Source organism: Hyla sarda, chromosome 6 (assembly GCF_029499605.1).
Source record: "Hyla sarda isolate aHylSar1 chromosome 6, aHylSar1.hap1, whole genome shotgun sequence".
Lineage (NCBI taxonomy): Eukaryota > Metazoa > Chordata > Amphibia > Anura > Hylidae > Hyla > Hyla sarda.
The window spans coordinates 219,725,214-219,746,565 of record NC_079194.1 but is presented as its reverse complement, the minus strand read 5'-3'; the positions used below and the strand labels follow the sequence as shown (position 1 = coordinate 219,746,565).

The 21,352-nt window shown below is 42.4% G+C and overlaps 1 protein-coding gene across 1 annotated transcript in view; it reads left to right on the top strand.

The window, feature by feature from the left end:
- Positions 1-21,352, top strand: part of MYBPC3 (myosin binding protein C3) — a 182,153-nt gene that overhangs the window by 45,430 nt on the left and 115,371 nt on the right. Inside the window, exon 2 of the mRNA XM_056528158.1 lies at positions 18,183-18,430. Within this exon, the coding sequence (XP_056384133.1) occupies positions 18,183-18,430 (248 nt within the window). The remainder of the gene's footprint in view (positions 1-18,182; positions 18,431-21,352) is intronic.

The window sequence follows — 21,352 nt, the reverse complement described above, 5'->3', positions numbered from 1 at the left end:
TGGCCATACCTCGGGTGGTGTAGAGGATAACCACGCCCTGGCGTCATGAACACAAGTGGTTAATGCCGTCTGCCCCTAGGGTAATAACGCCTGCCCTTCCATCGCGCCCTCACCACAACTTTTGGCATCCTACGAACAGGATACGGGTGTGCACCTTATGTGAAAATTAAACCCATGCAAATTAAATGCAAATACTTGTATGTCGAGAGGCGCTTGTGAAATAGAGGGGGAGGTGAAGAAAGATTTATTGTCTGCCATTGTTAACAGTGTTGAAGTTGTGCCCGCCATGTGTAAAGTCCGTACTGAAGTTATGCTATGGTAAAATACTTGTTGTACCTGAAAGGGTTACAGCTGTAGAGGAAAAACGGGTGAAAATGTCCCACGCAGGTCAGTGTCCCGACCCTAGGCGTGGAAGTCAAGTTGTAGTCTTGACGCAAAATGGAACCAGAAAGGTCTGCCCGTTGTTGCTGGGGGAACGGAAGTCAGGGACGCACTGCTGACATCTTCCTGACCTCCTCAGTCTGCAGGAAGCAAGATGGCGGAAGAACAGGAGAGCATGAGGTCTGTGAGTCCCAAGATGCACCAACACTTTGTCCACCTGTTGCGCAAGCTGCTGCGGTACAGATGGTGGTAACAGTGAGCCCCACCATCACTGATTCTACGTTGTCCCAGGTGTCATGGAACACCAGATTCAGTCCCTTGGAGGGGGCACAGTCCCGTGGTCCCCGCTATATGTCTCAGCCTAGGAAGCACTCTGACAGGCGAGGCTGGGATGGCAAATTTCCAAGTTAAGCTCACATGTGTTCATCTTGTTTCTTTTGCTGCTACCAAGTCATGAGAATTACAATTGTTTATGGGAGTACCACTGCTGTTTTACAGGTTCAACGTAACGTTCAAGAAATGCACCTGGTGGACTAACCAAGAACTACCTGTAACCATTTTGCATAAGTTTATGTGCCTGACTCAAGCCATGATCCCTTACTAGACTCTTGCGTACCAGAACTGTAGAGCGGTACTATTATTCCTGCAAAGAGTGATATATTGTTCCCTGTTTTTGCACAAGTATATGCAATACTAAGTACTTTTTGGGAAGTTGAACCACTGGAACACCTTGTAATAAAGTGTACATAAAATGTTTGCACAAAATGTCTATATTGTGTTTAATATTCTTTCTTTCCATGGCATTTGTACAGGAGATATTCTGAAATATTCAGGAAAAGCATATTCACTTGCCTCATTGCCACAAAATACACGTTAGTGTACATAACACTTACCGTATATACTCGAGTATAGGCCGAGTTTTTCAGCACGATTTTTCGTGCTGAAAACACCCCCCTCGGCTTATACTCGAGTGAACTCCCCCACCCGCAGTGGTCTTCAACCTGCGGACCTCCAGAGGTTTCAAAACTACAACTCCCAGCAAGCCCGGGCAGCCATCGGCTGTCCGGGCTTGCTGGGAGTTGTAGTTTTGAAACCTCCGGAGGTCCGCAGGTTGAAGACCACTGCGGCCTTCAACATCATCCAGCCCCCTCTCACCCCCTTTAGTTCTGAGTACTCACCTCCGCTCGGCGCTGGTCCGGTCCTGCAGGACTGTCCGGTGAGGAGGTGGTCCGGTGGGATAGTGGTTCCGGGCTGCTATCTTCACCGGGGAGGCCTCTTCTAAGCGCTTCGGGCCCGGCCTCAGAATAGTCACGTTGCCGTGACAACGACGCATAGGTGCGTTCATTGCCAACGTACTTCTGCGTCATTGTCAAGGCAACGCCTCTATTCCGGGCCGGAAGCGCGGAGAAGAGGCGCCCCCGGTGAAGATAGCAGCCCGGACCACCTCCCCACCGGACCACCTCCTCACCGGACAGCGCTGCAGGACCGGACCAGCGCCGAGCGGAGGTGAGTACTCAGAACTAAAGGGGGGTGAGAGGGGGCTGGATGATGTTGAAGGCCGCAGTGGTCTTCAACCTGCGGACCTCCGGAGGTTTCAAAACTACAACTCCCAGCAAGCCCGGACAGCCGATGGCTGCCCGGGCTTGCTGGGAGTTGTAGTTTTGAAACCTCTGGAGGTCCGCAGGTTGAAGACCACTGAGGGCGAATGATGAGAAGAGGATGATGAAGGGGGGGTGTGGGGATGATGAAGGGGGGTGGGGATGATGAAGGGGGGGGGTGTGGGATGATAAGGGGATGATGAAGGGGGGATGTGCGGGATGATAAGGGGATGATGAAGGGGGGATGTGTGGGATGATAAGGGGATGATGAAGGGGGGATGTGCGGGATGATAAGGGGATGATGAAGGGGGGATGTGCGGGATGATAAGGGGATGATGAAGGGGGATGTGTGGGATGATGACAAGGGGATGATGAAGGGGGGATGTGTGGGATGATAAGGGGATGATGAAGGGGGGATGTGTGGGATGATGACAAGGGGATGATGAAGGGGGGGATGTGTGGGATGATAAGGGGATGATGAAGGGGGGATGTGTGGGATGATAAGAGGATGATGAAGGGGGGATGTGTGGGATGATGACAAGGGGATGATGATGAGGATGTTAATGACGGGTCTGGATGATGACAGGGGGGGATGAGGTATTTCCCACCCTAGGCTTATACTCGAGTCAATAACTTTTCCTGGGATTTTGGGTTGAAATTAGGGGTCTCGGCTTATACTCGGGTCGGCTTATACTCGAGTATATACGGTATTTATATAATAGTCAGTAGTCAAAAAACATGCTATTACTATTTAGTCCTGCCTAGTCATTAGAAAATACATAATTTCATGTACAGAAAGTCAGTATAAATATACAATAATCAGTAATGTACATAGTATATTTTGGGTATCTAAAATACCGTAGTCATATGTCATATTCCATTAGGACTGTAGCTATATAGTCAATGTATATTCAATCCACAAAATGTGTCATGTCTAATGACTATTATTTCCTGTCCAATGTGCACAGAGTTCTCTTGTGGCCAGATAGGTCACCTGAAGGTCATAAGTAGCATATAAAAGTGGCAGAGCTATTGGGTACATATGTAATATTGATAAAAGTACAGAAAAATAGCAGTGAAAAAAATTGGCACAGGTCACTAAAAAACTGCATAAAATATCCAGGAAGGGAAGAAGGAGGCAAAAGACCCAACTAGCTAATGGTGCATCACGTGTAAAGTTCAAATAAATACTATCAGCAAGAAGAAGGGTAGAAACGGAGCACTCACACGATAGCTGGTCTTCAATTCAGGCTGTGTTCACGGAGGACCCGGCATCGGTGACCTCTGCAGGGAGGCGAAGGTGGACAAGGGGGAAGCTCGGACGGCTGCCACGGTCCGTATCACGCCAATGGGCGCTTCGTCAGGCCGGATGGCACAATACGGACAGTGGCCGCCGTCCGAGCTTCCCCTTATACACCTTCTTCCGCCCTGCAGAGGTCACCGATGCCGGGACCTCTGTGAACACAGTCTGAATTGAAGACCAGCTATCGTGTGAGTGCTCCATTTCTACCCTTCTTCTTGCTGATAGTATTCATATGTAATATTGTCATGTGTTGTAAAAAGGTAATTCACTGCTAACTAAATGTTATGGGGGAAGTAGCATAAGCCGATGGGCCCCAGGTAATTCACTGCTAACTAAATGTTATGGGGGAAGTAGCATAACTTATTATAACTTAGTATACTCATCCATAATATTGTTCATCTCACATTAGTTCAAATACCCTAATGTTCGAGCATGTACATGGACTCTTTCCCAGTTCACCAGCCCTGTGAAGGAAATTCACTAAAAATGCCCCAGGAACTGTCTTTACTACTGTTATTGAGTGTCCTCCAGTGGTCACTTCATCTCATCTGCCCTCCAGGACTATACGCTGAGGACGGCTTGTGTTAAAAGGGGGAGTTTGACCTCAAGAGGGCATTTTGAAATACTCACTACCGGCCACACATACTTACCCACTCATACAATTACACTCTTTCCTGTCATCCCGCCTGAGAAATCTGACTAGGGAGGCTATGGAACATGACTTCGACTACCTGATAGGTGACGGCCCTCGTAAACTGACGATCTCTACTTTATACCCCCCTCTCAAAAGCGCTCTCATTAAATTAGATCCCGATTCTCTATTTTCTGCCTGGTCGAAGTGGGTTCCAGGGGAGGATATTTCAGCATGTGTCCTGCAGGGATGGCAGGTGGTACGGCGGTACATTATAAATGAAAGATGGCTGAAACTTACTTCAAATTTGCACATAGAGCATTGTATGGATTCAATATTTGTCCATCACCTGACTTCCCTGACAGGATTACAGAATGCCCAAAATGTTCCATTCCCCTTGCAGATATGTGGCATGGGGTGTGGTCGTGCTCACAGGTAATAGAGTTCTGGCATATGGCAATACGCTTTGTTAAAGATCTTTGGGGACTTACCCTACCCTTCACACCGAGAACCCTACTGTTCCACCAAAATGGACCCCCTGAACATGATACACTGTGGGAAGGGAAAACACCTCCATTGGTCCATATAGTTCTACTAGTGGCGCTGAGATGTCTTTTCTCCACTTGGCTACGGCCGGAAATACCGACTCAGGCCATGCTAGTCTCTCAGCTCAAATTACTCTGTGGGATTGACAGGTTACACGTCACAGAGATACACGTACTGGAAAATTCTTTGATAAATGAAGGGTGTTTATCCTTTCACATTATACAATGTCAGAAGTCATAGAGATAGTCACTCCGTTTAGTTCTACTGAATGATACTGCTTGGAATCATTGAGTGGAACGCTAGGAGGACTCCGTTTACCCACTTGACAGCATGAATGAGCTATCCGTCATGAGTCATGGTACATTTCGGTTGATTAAACCCTACGTTATATCTCCGGGGAGAGAGAGAATACCGGTGTTGCCTTATGAACTTTGAAACTACCTCACTGTATTATTTACACTTGTTAAGTACATCGTTTGCTATGAATTGTTATGTTTTGTTATTATATCTTCTTGTATTCTATTATAAATTTGAATAATATATGTTTAAAAAAAAAAGGGGGGGAGTTTGTAGCTGCCCAGTACATGAGTTGCCCTCCTCTACCCTTTTCCTTCCTGTGTGGCAGACTCTATTTCAGTGTCCCTGAGTCCACCTCCATTCTACAAACCCTGAATGGTTAACAGTGCCTTATGTTATTTATTAATTTGTCTTTCTGATGTTAATGTGCCTAAATGTGGATACTAAGTCTTACGTAGCCAAAGAAGGTGCCAGTGACCAGGTGACTTGTGGGTGACCTATAGGACCCCTCCAAATTGCTCCCTTATAAACCAAGGGAGGAGCTAGCTAGTGGAGTTCTGAGTTGAGATTCTGCTGAGCTACAGTACAGTCAAGCCCTGAGAGTTTCTGGTGTCCTGAGGGAGACCTAGGCCTAACCACGCAGCCATGTATCCATCAACTGTGTACCCCTTTAGGTGAACGTCAAAACCTGGTAAGCAACCACAGGGGAGAAGTCTAGTCAGTCATAGTCAAGTCTATTCTGTCTGCTAAAGTCAGCGTGGGATTGCATGATTCAGTCCAAGTCATTACAAGTCCAAGAGAGCCCGCAAGTCTCCTAAAGTCCCTGGTCATCTCCTAATGTCACTGGTCATCGCCTTGGGCCTATAAAGACTATAACACTGTAAAGACTATAACACTTGTCTGCCTCAGTAAAGCTGCCATTGTTCCGTAACCTTGCATCGGAGTGATTATTTGCCCAGCGCCTGGCCCAGGAACCAGCAGCCATACCTCGGGTTGTGTAGAGGATAACCACGCCCTGGCATCACAAACACTTGGGGTTAATGCCATCTGCCTCTAGGGTAATAACACCTGCCCTTCCATCGCACTTTTATCACAGACCTTTTAAAAAATATGAGACAGCCCTTTTAAACTACTAACTAAATCAATATGCTGCCTACCAGTTTCCTGGTGCTATATTGAAGAGAGACAGCTCTGGAGCTCTATAAAGTAAGAACACAGCAGACTGAGAGGAGATGCACTTTCACAAGTAAGTTTTATCTGAACTGGGAAGTGCTTTACATGCATGTATTCTGTCACTATATTATCTTTTAGAAAACGACATACTGTAGATGTCACGGATTCGGATGACTACATGTCATGGATAGCTTCTTCTACTGTTTACATAAGTAACAAGTATCTCCTCGGCAAGCATCAGCTACAGGATTCTTAGATTGAATCTTCTTTACATACAATCATGGTATACTCCGAGTGCCTTCAAGCTGACATCAGCCATTCCCTGCATCCTTTACAACATGGTAAATCTGTTTCTTGCCCATAGAACACTTAGCAAATCCTTCCTTAATTCAGAGATCAAAGCAAAGGATCAATTGCAAATTCTATAATCTCCTGAGCTTGCAATGTTTCTGAGCATCACAATGTGCAATGTGCCTGGCAGGTCTGTTTAACATACCACCAGCGTAAACTACATAATCCGCCTAAGTACCAGAAAATCTAGAAATCTACACAGGCATGATGACTAATCTTACTGTGTAATCTGGGTGATACTGTGACAACCCTCTCAATCCACAGTCACCTAATGGCCATCATTTACAGTTATCAAGTGTCATGTATTGTATCAGAACAGCTTCATATGTTCATATGAAAAATCCAAAAACAAAGTAATACATGTGCGCTCTTCTGAGCGTTAATCCGTTACTGACAGTCACTCTTCTCCATTATTCTATTTGTGCCGAGTTCAGTCTCAGATCTCCAAGTTATGAAGGTCACAAAGGACACCAAGAGAATGTGAACTGAGATAAGTTTTAAGAGTTCTCAGTAGCTGTCTCTGTGTTACTGATAGGTGCCTGGCTTCCTGACCTGGACTTTGTAGAATACAAGGTTAAAGGGACTCTTTCAGAATACATAATGTTGCTCACTGATGTGGGGCACAGTAGGTACTATGGTATAGGGCCAAATTACACCTCAAGGGCAACTTCATAGTAAGAACTTAAAGTAGGGATTTGGTACCACTACCTATTCCTATGTGCCATAGAGGTAGCCCAAGCAAGACCCCTGAAGACAGAGACCCAGTACAGATTGATCTTGTTCTTCTATGTTTAACAGTATAAGGAATCCAAGTTAGGGGAGTATCAAGGGTGGACATATCATATGTGTACAGGGGCCCATAGAGCTAGGGAGCCAAGCACTTTGTTAAAAGCATTAAAGAGGTATTCCAGGCCAAAACTTTTTTTTATATATTAACTGGCTCCGGAAAGTTAAAGAAATTTGTAAATTACTTCTATAAAAAAATCTTAATCCTTCTAATATTTATTAGCTTCTGAAGTTGAGTTGTTTTTTCTGTCTAACTGCTCTCTGATGACTCACGTCCCGGGAGCTGTGCAGTTCCTATGGGGATATTCTCCCATCATGCACAGCTCCCGGGACATGACATCATCATTGAGCAGTTAGACAGAAAACTTCAGAAGCTAATAACTATTGGAAGGATTAAGATTTTTTTAATAGAAGTAATTTACAAATCTGTTTAACTTTCCGGAGCCAGTTGATATATAAAAAAAAGGTTTTGCCTGAAATACCCCTTTTAACTTCATGTAAGGGTTTGTGTTAAGCAATGTCATGGCATTACTGGGGGATTGTTAAAAAGAAAACTGGTGGCCTTTGAAAGTATTCAAAAGTAAGGAGCCCTGTTATCGTTCTTTCATTAGGCCCCCTGTTTTCTGTCACTTTCTCTGCATAGAATGGTCAATGGCACGTATGAAATAAGGATCATACAAGCTGCTGAAGAAAAGACCTACGGAGGTCTTGAAACGCTTCCAACTAATTACTGGAATCACCACTGACTACCCACAGTGTGACCAATCAGATTTTCTATTGCACCGCATACCTACCATCACACCTGCTTATTAAACAGCAAGGAGTGTGCACTACCTACCATGAGGAAAACACCCAGGATCCTCGCACAGACATCATCTCCCTACGGAGCAGGAGCACTACAGTCCACCCAACCGGAGCCCATCTGTCCATGCTGCGACTTATAGGACACGGCCCAGTCTCCCGCAGCTTACCCTCTTGCTATAGTGAGGATAAAGACCAGCGCGTCCTTGAACCATTAAGGTAAGCGGTTACAATACCGCGCTACGACTAGTAATCCCAGCATGCCTTTGCTGTTATAACTATTTTAATTACTGCTTCCCTCAGCACACTGAAACTAGTGACTCAGAATAAATCTGATACAAACTTTCTACAATGAATACTACTTACCAACTTAGTATATCAGCTGGTACAGCAATTCAATGCCAAAAGAAAGAGCGATCTTCCTTGTAACTACAAGAAACTGTAGGTAACCATAAGGAATAGCTTTTTAGTCACTACTTGTATCCATTGTGGGATTGAATTTATTCAATATATGGTGATCCTGAACATTTTATATGCACATTTATTTATTTAATGTATGTACTGATTTATTATACAATACATTCTGACTTTAGTGCCACACAAGGGCCCTGTGTGCACCAATTACATTTTAAACTATTTTATATGGTACATACCACTGTTGTTTAAATTTTATTACCGAAATAAAATATTTTCCCGAATTAAAGATTATTTATGTCATGATTTGCCTCTCCATTGCACAAATATATTAACATCCTGTCAAAATGGGATGCCGACATATCATGCAAAGAGAGGAGCGGACCCCATAGACTTTAAAGGACATGTCTGGTGCTCACTTTTCTTATTTTATCCGTTCCGGGCTGCAAAAAAAAAAGAAAATAAGCTTTCTCTTGCCGGCCTAGGCTCCCCCGGTGCTCCTGTACAGGCGTTCGGTCCCCGGGCTGTATTCTTCTTACTTCCTGTTAGCCCGGCACGTCACACGGAGCTTCAGCCTATCACTGGCCGAGGCGGGACATCGCTGCGGCCGGTGATAGGTTGAAGCTCCGTGTGACGTGCCGGGCTAACAGGAAGTAAGAAGAATACAGCGCGGGGACCGAACACCTGTACCGGAGCACCGGGGGAATGTAGGCAGGTAAGAGAAAATTTGTTTTCTTTTATTTTTCAGCCCGGAATGGATAAAATAAGAAAAGTGAGCACCGGACATCTCCTTTAATGGCCTAGATCTACTCAGCCAATGACTACCTTCTGGTCATTTTCCAAGCATATACAAGTTTTGTTTCAAACCCAAAAACATAGTGTGCTGTGCTTTAGGGTTCAAATCTAAACAAGTACATGTTCTGAAATGACCTAAACATAGTGGCTAGCTTATTACCTTGCCTCTCCAGGCACAAATATGTTGGCATCCCATTTTGACAGGATCAGAGGCAAATTGTTATGTTAATAGATGTCCATTTTATTTATCAATTGTACAAACGGTTTATGTCACTATACTGGTAGATAACAATTAGATTTCCAGCCTGAAGCTTGACTTCTAAAGCCAACCTTTACATAAATTGTGCACCAACTTTTATTCTTTTCCTTTTTATATTACTCAAGTCATAGAGTATACACATGAATAGAAGAGAAAATGGTGACACATGGGGCCTCAACTATTTCTGTCTCTGTCCTACCCCTTCTTGAAATGTCTATATATGCTCTATACGTATCATGTATGTTTACAAGGTCATCTGCAAATGACAGGAGCTTTCAGCAAGGCCATTTCAATCAGCAAGTACAGAGAACGTTCTAGTGACACTGACAATATAGGGCAGCAGTGGAGCTCATAGCCATTCTGGCAAATGTGCTCCCTGCCATCAGGCAAGTAACTGGGCCTGGCAAGAGCATTGTCTGGCATAGACATCAAACCTGTTCAAAACCACTAGGATCATAGGGCAAACAACAAGGCACTGGCAGCTCTGCTATATATATCACAGCTGATATGTCCTGTCAAGTTAGGTCTGCAGGCTGGAAGGTGACAGGACTGTGTGACAACAGGAGAGAGTGTTGGGGGGTGGAGCACTGAGGGTTTCTCCTTATCTTACTTTTTTAAGGGGGTCTGTAGAATCCAGCAGCTTCATACCAGTCTAAACCACAGGCTGGATTAGTTCTGCTGCAGCTTGCAAACTTCTTTTGGGACTTTTTTTTCCAGGCTGAATCAGGATGCCTGAGCCTGTTAAGAAAACAGGTACATGGGACATGTGGGGAGGTGAAAACATGACAAGGGAGAAGCATGTAGAAGTAATGCATGGGATCGTATGCATGGGAAATCAAAGCATCTTGGCTTTTAGGGATGTAGATTAAATAGGACTTATTGGAATGGACTTTGATAGGATAACTGACCTTCCTCTGACTCAATGTTAACAGAAATGGCAGGGCTTGGATTCATCTCATCTATTATGCATATAAGTGTATATATATATATATATATATATATATATATATATATATATATATATGGAATGTGTTGGAATAAGCATGTAATTAAAGGCATTAATTATAGAAGATTATCACTAATCTAAAGGTTGACCTCTAAGATTAAATGAAGAAATGCATAAATGCAGTTTGCATGGAGATGTATTGGGTAGTTCGATATAGAAGTATAAGAACTTTGTGATTTCATTTAAAAATGTTGAGTTTTTAAAGCGGAGTTGGCACCATTGAAAACATGGACCAGAACCCTCATGTTCTAAATGCTATGTATATATAACAATGGGGCATCCTCTACGTCTTGAGGAAAGAAGGTTTCTACACCAGCACAGACGGGGGGTTCTTTACTATAAGAGCAGTGAGACTGTGGAACTCTCTGCCAGAGGAGGTGGTCATGGTGAACTCTGTAAATGAGTTCAAAAGGGGTCTTGATGCATTTTTGGAGAATAATAACATTACTGGTTATGTATACTAGATTTATAGGGACAATACATTGATCCAGGGACTTATTCTGATGCCATATTTGGAGTCAGGAAGGAATTTTTACCTCTAGTATGAGGTTTTTTTTGGATCAACTCAGTGGGGACTCATTAGGGATTTAGGTTGAACTTGATGGACTCTGGTCTTTTTTCAACCTTATGAACTATGTTACTATGTTACTATTAGGAAGTCCTGCACAGATCTGATAGGTTTGGTTGACATATCATGGTCTTATGTTGAAGAATCCTTGGACTGTTTTTAAACAAAAAAAAAGTTACTTTTTTTTGTTTAGAAAAATTAATTTGTGTTTAGGATGGACTTGATGGAAGACATGGATAATGGTGGCAGTTGTTGGCTACCATTAGTAATTTACTGTCATTACGGCACAATCATGGATTCAGCCATAGTTCATTCTATTTTTGATGGCAGGAATACTGGATTCCAGATAAATGGGATTCTTTAAAATTAATTATAGCTGTCCAGAAGTCATTTTGCGTGTGTGAACATAGCTGAGAATGACTAATGTCCCTGTTTTGGGGGTATCATTGACTGTTTTTCCAATTCCTGTCCTCCACAGAATAGTTTGATGGTTATCTAAAGAATGGATATCAGTTTTTTTGTAGTTGTTATTTGTTGTATTCTTAGTATTTACCCATAGATTTAAGTTGTATCGAGTACTGATAAATAATTTATTTTTCGTGACAGTTTTTTTGGGGGAAATTGTGGATCTTGGTTTATAATTAGGATAAAATTTTTAGAAATTTGTTTGTAATATATTTACAAAGTGTATATTAGGCTCCATGTGTATAACCATATTACAGCTCAGTGCTGGATTCATATATTTATGGCCAAGAACAAGTATGAATCCAATCTATCATTAGGAAAGGCTGTTCTGGTGTCCCAGGACAGGGTCCAATTCTGCCCTTGTCACTAAATGTACAAATCATGTTCATGCTGTCATATGGGCATGTGGGATATGTATTACAGTTTTGCCCCAGTATTTGGCAGGCTGACCGTAGTCTAAGCCCCCTGACTTAAAAGGTCAGGTTAATATAATAGACGTAACACAGTGATCAATGATTGTCATCCATTGTATGATCATTAATGAATATAATTATGTCTATAGGAATTTTATGTAGCTGTTAAATCATGTACATACTTTACTGTGATTACTAGGTAATTTCCCAGAAGTGAATCCTTGTGATTCAGACCTGCAGCTATTTTAGCATTTTCTCAGGGTGGGCTAAAAATGGTCTGGATCTCTAAGCAAAAAAAGGTCAAGAGCCCCTGACCGTCCACCACAGTGCCTAAATAGCCAGTTCATTCTTGACTTGGCTCATAGTTTCCATAAACTAAAAACTTTAATTTATAATTCATTTCAAGTAATTTTTAAAGTTTCCCTGTTATTATTAAAAAATTTTGACATGTCAATGGGCCATGTCAAAAGCTTTGATTGGTTGGGGTGTGAGTGTTCAGACCCCTTCTGATCTCTAGATATAGCCAGGAGAGGCACACGGTTAAGTGCTTTTTTTCCAAGCTCCCTGCGATCTCGATCTTGTTGCACCGGACAAGAAGCATTCACTTATAATGGACCCCAAGACGGAGATTTCAGGGAGTGGAGAAGTAAAGCACATATTCTTACGCTTCTGGGGATCTGAACTCTGAGACTATGGCATGTCTCCGAGACATGATAACATTTTTATAATGGCCAAAGTACGCTAACCACTGCTGCTAATTCTATTCTTTATTTTGTAATTGAGTATACTATGGAAATTTGTTTGGGGTATCCCTATAATGACTTTTTACGGTTAGTTAAAGGGGTTATCCAGGAATCAAAAAACAGACATCATTTCTTTCAAAGACCGCTGCTTGTCTGTCTCCAGGTTGGGTGTGGTTCTGCAGCTCAGTTCCATTAAAGCGAATGGAGTCAAGTTGTAATACCACACACAAAGTGGAGACTGACAGGGAGCGGTCTTTGAAAGAAAATAGGTCTGTTTTTAGATTTCTGGATAACCCCTTTAAACGGAACCTGTCATATCAAAAGAGTTTATCATTCAGAGTGTTTAGACCCCGACTGATTACAAGAAAAGTGTACAGGAAGAGTGTACACTTAGCGTATAGTGTATAATTAGCGTGATCTCTCTTAGCTCTGCAACACCAGACCCGAACACAAAACTCATAGACACAGAGTATGCCGCGCGCTTCTTTCCTGGCTCGTTCACGTTATCGGTCATGGTCTACAGACTCAGACCCTTACCGATAAAATCTTTTGACATGTTCCTAGAACAGTTTTTTTTTTTATGTACACTTTATGCAAATCAACAATTAAGTTTCTCTTAGGGCTAAGGCACACTGCCATATTATAAATGCCTTTAGGGGAGAATATAATGTCCCACGGAGGCAAAATATCACAGCAGAAGTGTCCATGGGTCATTAGTATAGACCTTAAGGGTTTCATATAATGTATGAATGTCTAATACCCATAATTAGAAGTCAGGCCAGTAAACAAGATTATATTGCAGATCAATGATGCTTTTAGCAGTGGTGGGATTATGAGAGTAGTTTTGAATTGTCACCATTAGAAGATAGACTACTATACCTGTGCACTTTCAGTGGTTTATTCAATAATTTCCTTAGCAAAAGTTAAGAGTTTTAGCCATGAATTGAGCAATGTATTTTGTCTGAGCCATTTAATAGGTGCCTTCTGTAGTCTTGAATTATTATGTGCTTCATTTTTCTTTTGATCAGACATTATATACATAGATATTGTTGTGAATACATAGTCTGGGAACCTTATGGAATTACATGGATACTTATATGTGATCTACTCTTCATCTAAGTCATCAAAATAATATTTAGAGACAAAGTTGTGTTGGTTTAAAGGGGTACTCCCATGGAAAACATTTTTTTTTAAATCAACTGGTGACAGAAAGTTAAACAGATTAGTAAATTACTTCTATTTAAAAATCTTGATCCTTCCAGTACTTATCAGCTGCAGTATGTTCCACAGGAAGTTCTTTTCTTTTGTAATTTCCTTTCTGTCTGACCACAGTGCTCTCTACTGACACTTCTGTCCATTTTAGGAACTGTCCAGAGCAGGATACATTTGTATGGGGATTTGCTCTTACTCTAGACAGTTCCTAAAATGGACAGAGGTGTCAGCAGAGAGCACTGTGGTCAGACAGAAAGGAAATTCAAAAAGAAAAGAACTCCCTCTGGAACATACAGCAGCTGATAAGTACTGGAAGGATTAAGATTTTTAAATAGAAGTAATTTAAAAATCTGTTTAACTTTCTGGCACCAGTTGATTTGAATTTTTTTTTTCCAGTGGAGTACCCCTTTAAGCAACCAAACCCATTGATCAGAAAGTTTGTTATCCCTTGAAGAGGTACTCTACCCCTAGACACCTTATGCACCTATCCATAGGATAGGGGATAAGATGTCTTATCGCGGTGGTCCCGCCGCTGGGAACCCCCACGATCTCTCCTGCAGCACCCTGTGTCATCTGCTGCACGGAGCGAACTTCGTTCCATGCCTAATGACGGGCGATACAGGGGCTCTTCCCGGCTTAGCACAGGACCGGCCCCATAGACTTGCATTTAGGGGACGGGCCAAGACGTCACAAGTGGGCGGTCCTGTGCTAAGCCGGGGAGGGCTTCCAACATCTGAAAAGGAGGGGGGTTAACTGCATGACAACCGTCCAAACAGCTGGCAGCCAGGAAAGGTCAAATCTGTCCCAGAATCCTTCATTCCTTCGGCTACCAGGTGGCAGGCAGCCTTGGAACTTTTCCAGCTAAGCACTGTACCAGGTGGCGGGCAGCCTGCGACTTGTCCCCTTCTCCGGCTAAGCACTGCAGTGCGCACTGCAAGAGGCAGGTCCATGTGTTTGCTTGATAGGCAAATGAGGCAACCGACTTGCGGTGAAGAGCCCACAGGAGAAGACGCTTTCTATTTTTCTGACCAAAGAAGGAAAGCTCCAGCAAAAACCAGAGCTTACAAAAATGACTACAAAACTTAGTTTTGTTCCTCTCCACGGAAATCTTTAGTAAGATTTTTACTATCTGAGTTCACTCCATGCGGGAGATAACACAGGGTGCTGCAGGAGAGATTGCGGGGGTTCCCAGGCAGGACCCCCACGATCAAACATCTTATCCCCTATCCAAAGGATGTCTAGGGACGGGGTACCCCTTTTTTAATTAAGTGACCCTTTTTTTTGTCCATGATCTGAACAAATGTCTCCCTGTGGCTGATGATCAAATCTGTGAAATATATTTTAGCCCACTAATTTATATGCAATGGCTCAGTTTTTCCAAAATGTCAGCGACAAAAACTGGAGCGATTTGCCCACAGTAACCAACCAGAGCTCAACTTTGATTGAAACATAGTTTGTTAAGATTTGCAAAAAAAAGCTGTGATTGGTTGCTATGGACAAATATCTCCAGTTTTTGTCAGTTTTGACAGTTTTTGGAATATAAACCATAGCATAGTTCAAAGCATAGTCCCCCCCCCCCACACACACACACACATTAGGTTGGCAGCATAGTTCCCCCACATAAGTTTGGCAGTATAGTTCCCCCCCACATTAGGTTGGCAGTATAGTTTCCCCCACATTAGGTTGGCAGTATAGTTCCCCCACATTAGCTCAGCAGCATAGTTCCGCCACATTAGGTTGGCAGCATAGTTCCCCCACATTAGTTTGGCAGTATAGTTCCCCCACATTAAGTTGGCAGTATAGTTTCCCCCACATTAGGTTGGCAGCATAGTTCCACCACATTAGGTTGGCAGCATAGTTCCCCCACATTAGTTTGGCAGTATAGTTCCCCCACATTAGGTTGGCAGTATAGTTCCCCCCACATTAGGTTGGCAGTATAGTTCCCCCACATTAGGTCAACAGCATAGTTCTGCCACATTAGGTTGGCAGCATAGTTCCCCCATATTAGTTTGGCAGCATAGTTCCCCCACATTAGGTTGGAAGTATAGTTTCCCCCACATTAGGTTGGCAGTATAGTTTCTCCACATTAGGTAGGCAGTATAGTTCCCCCACATTAGGTTGGCAGTATAGTTCCCCCAAATTAGGTCAGCAGCATAGTGCCCCCCACATTAGGTTGGCAGTATAGTTCCCACCACATTAGGTTGGCAGCATAGTTCCCCCACATTAGGTTGACACTATAGTTTTGCCACATTAGGTAGGTAGTGTCCCCCACAGACATACAGCCTCCAGCCATATACAGTGTATGGCTGGAGACTGCCCCACATCAGTGCTCCGACCACAGCTCCTCCAGTCCAGGGTCACGATCTACTGCTATGGCCTATAGGCCATAGCAGCAGGTCCCGGGACTGGAGAAGTGGTGGTCGGAGCACTAAAGCTGACGTGCCGCTGGTAACTTACCATGCTGGCCAGCACGTGTCCTCCTCCTCCCCGATGCTCCGCTCCTCTGCTCCCGTGGGCACAAGCACGGGACGTAAGTGACATCCCTGCGTGCACTAACTCCCAGGGGCCCCTACATTTTTAAAGTAAATGCAGGGCCGCATAGGGTTAACTGGAGCATCCTTGTGTCCCGAAAAGATCCTTACTACTGATGGGGAAATCTCGGGGGGGGGGGGGGGAATTGTCCCCATTGCTCCCCCCCCCCCTGGATCCGCCACTGAGATGCGTATTAAAATGCAGGTTTTTTTTCTTGTATCTCCTCTACTGGTAGGCACTGTCCAAATGGACTTTGGCATTTTTTGGACAGCTGTAGTTGCCTTCATTCTTTTGCCTAGTATTTTCTTGTCATTGACTCATGAACTCATGCCACAGAAGCCTTAAGGACCACCCTATTGTTATAGTTCTTTAGTTAACAATTCTACAACATACTCTTTATTCGATGTCCACTCCTAAAGAGATAGTGACAACACCAGTTTTAGGGGTATGTTCCCACAGGCCATATGTCTGAAGATAATTCCACAGAAAATATGACCCATAATCCTTGACATAAAACTTGCTTTAAATCATACTGAGTTTGGAGCAGATTTTGTTTCGGGTCTTCCTGTTTACTTAACTTCTCCAGCATTCCTCCAGATTATTCTGCATTATTTGTTGTCTACAACAAATCCATGACATTAAATCTGCACCACAAGTCAAGGAAATTCTGTCTACAAAAAAATCCACAGCAAATCCAACCTAAGGGTAAGTCGACATGTTCATGGCTAGCAGTGGGTTTCCCGCTGCGGGAAATCTGCTGCCCCATTCATTTCATCTGGCAGTCTTCAAATCTGCCACTATTACTGACTGTCTGTGGACCCATACAGGTGAATAGAAGTGCATCTCGCAGTGGATTTCCCGTAGTGGGGAAAACGCTAATAGTTGCGAATGTGTGAACATACCCTAAGGTAACATCCTTGTCATCAAAAGGCAACTCTGCTGTATGTATGAGCTGAACCACACATAGAAGAGATGAGGCCCCATAACTAACAATACACAGGTCCTCCATGATGTAGGGTTTTCCCACCTAGAATAGCAGGGCCTGGCATTTTTGTTTGTGTGTTTTTCTGTCCATGCCCTTCTTACAACCTTGAGCCAATTCCCTACCACTTTGTTTACCTATTGCTAACAGTGCAGATCCACTGAATCCTGTACAGGTTATTTCCAATGGACATGGGACAGTCATGACCAAGCCCCTTCCTGTCAAAATTCTTAATGCAGCCACATGGTTTGCCTCTATGGTGCACACGCTCTTGCGTATGAAGCCCTGAATGTTTTTTTCCTATTGTTCATTGGAATATTTGGTGGGCCAATACTATACATAGAGACCTTAAAGTGTCCCTGTTATTAAAAATATATATATATATATTGAAATGTCACAGAGACATGTTATAAGTATTGATCTTTGGGCTCTTAGTGTTGGGGTCTTATTAAAACAAGCAGGGAAGAGCATGCGGCTGTACTCTTCACTGTCCTGCTCACTGCCATAATCTCCATCCAGTTGCACGATCTCAGGCTCCATTAAAAGTATTAAGTATATGGAGCCCACTCAGTGAAATCAAATAGAGAATACAGTGAACAGGGGTATAAATCAGCCATGCCCTTCTCCCAACTCTTTCTAATGATCAAGGGAGTCTCAGCATTGAGCCCCCCGACTAATCAGAACTTTTGACATGGTTCTTGTCATGTGAAAAGTTTTTTGTTTTCTGTTTTTAAATGACAGGGACATTTTAAACTTGTCTTAGACATTACGATCAACTTTGATAGATCTTAACTTGCATGACAAGATGAAGATTATCACGTTCATGATAATTCCAAAGGGATCTTAAAGACGTTCTCTCAACTGTAGTGTACACTGTACGGTTCCAGAGAATTACTCCACTACTTTTTGCTGACTTTTGTGCACAGCTTTTACCAAGAAGCCAAAATCTTCAGAGGTTGTGGTGGGAGATTCCATTACCTTTGAGGCTGAGATAGAAAAAGCTGGTCTTAAGGTGAGGTGGCAGAAAACTAATGTAGACATCGCCCCTAGTGACAAATATATCATCAAGGCTGATGGAAATAGCCACTCATTGACCATCAACAATGCTAGTGCAGAGGATGAAGTTGTCTACGCCATCATTGCCGGGACCTCAAAGGTGAAGTTCGAACTCAAAGTAAAGGAACCAGGTAGGAACTAAATGACTAACATCCAATCCTTCAACAGTATAAGGAATATATTAGTTGTTTTAATCGTATGCTCTTTTGCTATGTTACTATGTGATAGAATAACCAGAGCTGTTTAATATCTATGATATCAGTAAATAAGATTCATTTTGTTTAATTTTTTTTTTCACCTTTTCTTTCTAAATGTCACTTTTGGGCACAACTTCTAATTTGCAGTGTATTCGCTCACAGAGGCAGGATCAGTGTAACTTTGCAACAAGCAGCTGTTGTAATATGCACTTCTGTTGTATAGGCATCTCTCTCCTGTACCAGTCTCTAAATGAGAAAAGTACAAGAAGGGGATGTTACAACAACAACAACCACTAATATGCCACACACATGTAACATCATGACTACTGACAATAGAAAATGGTCAATGCAAATGTGTGGAACTTTAGGGAGCATGTATTGTTTTGACAAATAGGAGGGGGGACTGGGGAGAGTCCAGCTGGGGTAGTGCAGTGGAGGTGACCCACAGATGTTAGAAGGCACACAGCGGGGGATAACCAGTTCTTTTTTTTATCATCCCTATGCAACTTGGTTGGGAAATTAGTAGTAGATATATTATTATAAGGGATTGGGGTATCAAGCTTGTGCCTCTACCCGGTCCTTGTAGCCTGACGTTTGCCTAAAAGTTCTTTGTACCCATAATAAGGAGATGTTACAGTTTCTTAATATGTCCTTCTGTTCCTAAGATATGAAGGTTCATAATTTGTCTGACAATTTAGGAAATCAGTCAGATGTGCATAGACTTAATTTTAATATTGGGTGTGCCTATCATGTGATGAGCGGGAATATACAACCAGGGGGTGTGGATATTGTATATTGAGGGGCATGTGTGCCAAATACACATCCCCTGACTGTATAATCCCACCCATCACAAGATAGTCACTCCCATTATTGAAATTAGGTTCAGGCCCATCTGACTGATTCCCTAACTTACCTAGACAAAAAAAAGGGAGAAAAACACAGTGCACATCTAGTGAAGTCCATATGAGATGATAAGGATCTAAAATGGAGGAGTAAGATGGCCCCATACCAGATGGGGTTGTGCTTAGGGTACAACACTTTTCCTTGCATTGTGAATTTGTGGTGTTCAGCAGCCTCATGGTTTCTCTGTGAAGTGCAGCAGCACTTCAAGCAATAGATACACCATAGGAAGGAGAAAATTGGAACTTATGGGTAAGCACTTTCTCACCCAGATAATGGTTTTGATTAAAGTGGCATAAAAAGGCTTTATTCATATTTTAATTAATCATTTATTCATATCTGAACAAAAACGTTTTATGCGATTTTAACCAAAACTGACCCATTACTATCATCATTATCTGAGTGAGGAAGCGTTATCCCAGAATTTAACATTTTCGCCTTCCTATGGTGATTCCATGAATTGTCAAACTAGAAACATTGATATCTCTAGAATGGAAGGATGTCAAATGTATGTGATTGAGATACCCTAAGCTATTTAATAATAATGCAATATAATGTTGGGGGTTGGCCATAGATCCTCTTCAAGTTATGACTCTTCTGTAAAATGAGTTGTCTCTGGAGAGGCAACCCCATTCCACAGCTAGGGACATGCTGGCCATTCAGATGGCTTGAGTCTTCTAGCAGGAGCTACTTTTACACAGTGACTTTCCATTCTGGCCAATGCCTCTTGATAAAAATAGCTCCTTTAATAAATTTCATTTCAGGAAGGCCTCTATTGACTTCACTTCAGCCACCTTCTGGGCAAATACAGCAGTGGTGTCAATATGGCTACATGTGCTAAAACACCAACAAATGTCAGAGCTTTAATAAGTCTTCAGGGATTTTAGCAGAAATGTAAATCTTTTTGTTTGTAGCAGATGTTGTTTAGGCTTTAGTGTATTACAAGTACCTATACTATCATGGTATGAGACCCCCGCAGCTCAGCCGTACAAATCTCTTGTAGAAACTGTGCCTATAGAGATCACAACAAACTAAAAACAACCAAAAACACAAAAACTGACATTTTTTTGAAAATAACGTCTTCAAATCATCAGCAGAAGCCCCTAATATAGCTTATCCAAATGAAGCTAAGTAAAAGAAGACAAATGAGGGCAAAAGGTGGAGGTCTACTATGTTTTCCAAACAGGAACTGAAGACATCAACCCAAAAACTGCTTGTCCCATCAAATTCTTCAAGTTCCTCTTTCGTACAATATTCCTTTTACTTTCTGTACTATAAATTCATGTATGAGCAAAGAAACTCTTCTAGAAATCTTTGTCCCAGCTTCCTCTTCCTTTACTGATACCAAAGATGTGTTTCACATAGAATATCACATTTAGGTATAACCGAGAAATAGAAGGTTTTTAGCTCTATCTTCTTTGGTCAAGTAAGTGAACTCTAAACCTTCAAGTTATGACTTGTAGGATTTATGTTCTTGGTATTCCCTTTTTAACTGCAATCCTATCCAGAGACAGATCACAATAAAAGTAACATTTTACATGTGTTTATGACCCTTCACCATCTTTAGCTCCTGTGCAGCTGTCAAGGAGGCATTGGATGACTTATCTCATATGTCTTCATCCGGAGTAATGTGTATTTGTGTTTATTACTAATACAATTGATAGGGTTCTTGGAATTAACAAAGATGGCTTCCTCTTGCTCCTTCAAGGACTGAAATCTATTTTGAGACATAGGGAGCACTAAAGTTACATTTCCATTATTCATTCTTACCCGCTAGAAGAAATACCTATTTTTTCTGAACTCCTATTTTCGGATTTAAATAGCCATTCATCTCAATTCTCCAGCACATACATTTTGTGTTATCCACATTAGACTCAGTTTGCCTTTTGGCATTCTCTAGCTTCTGTATCCATTTTAGTTCATAAGAAATCCTGTATGACATT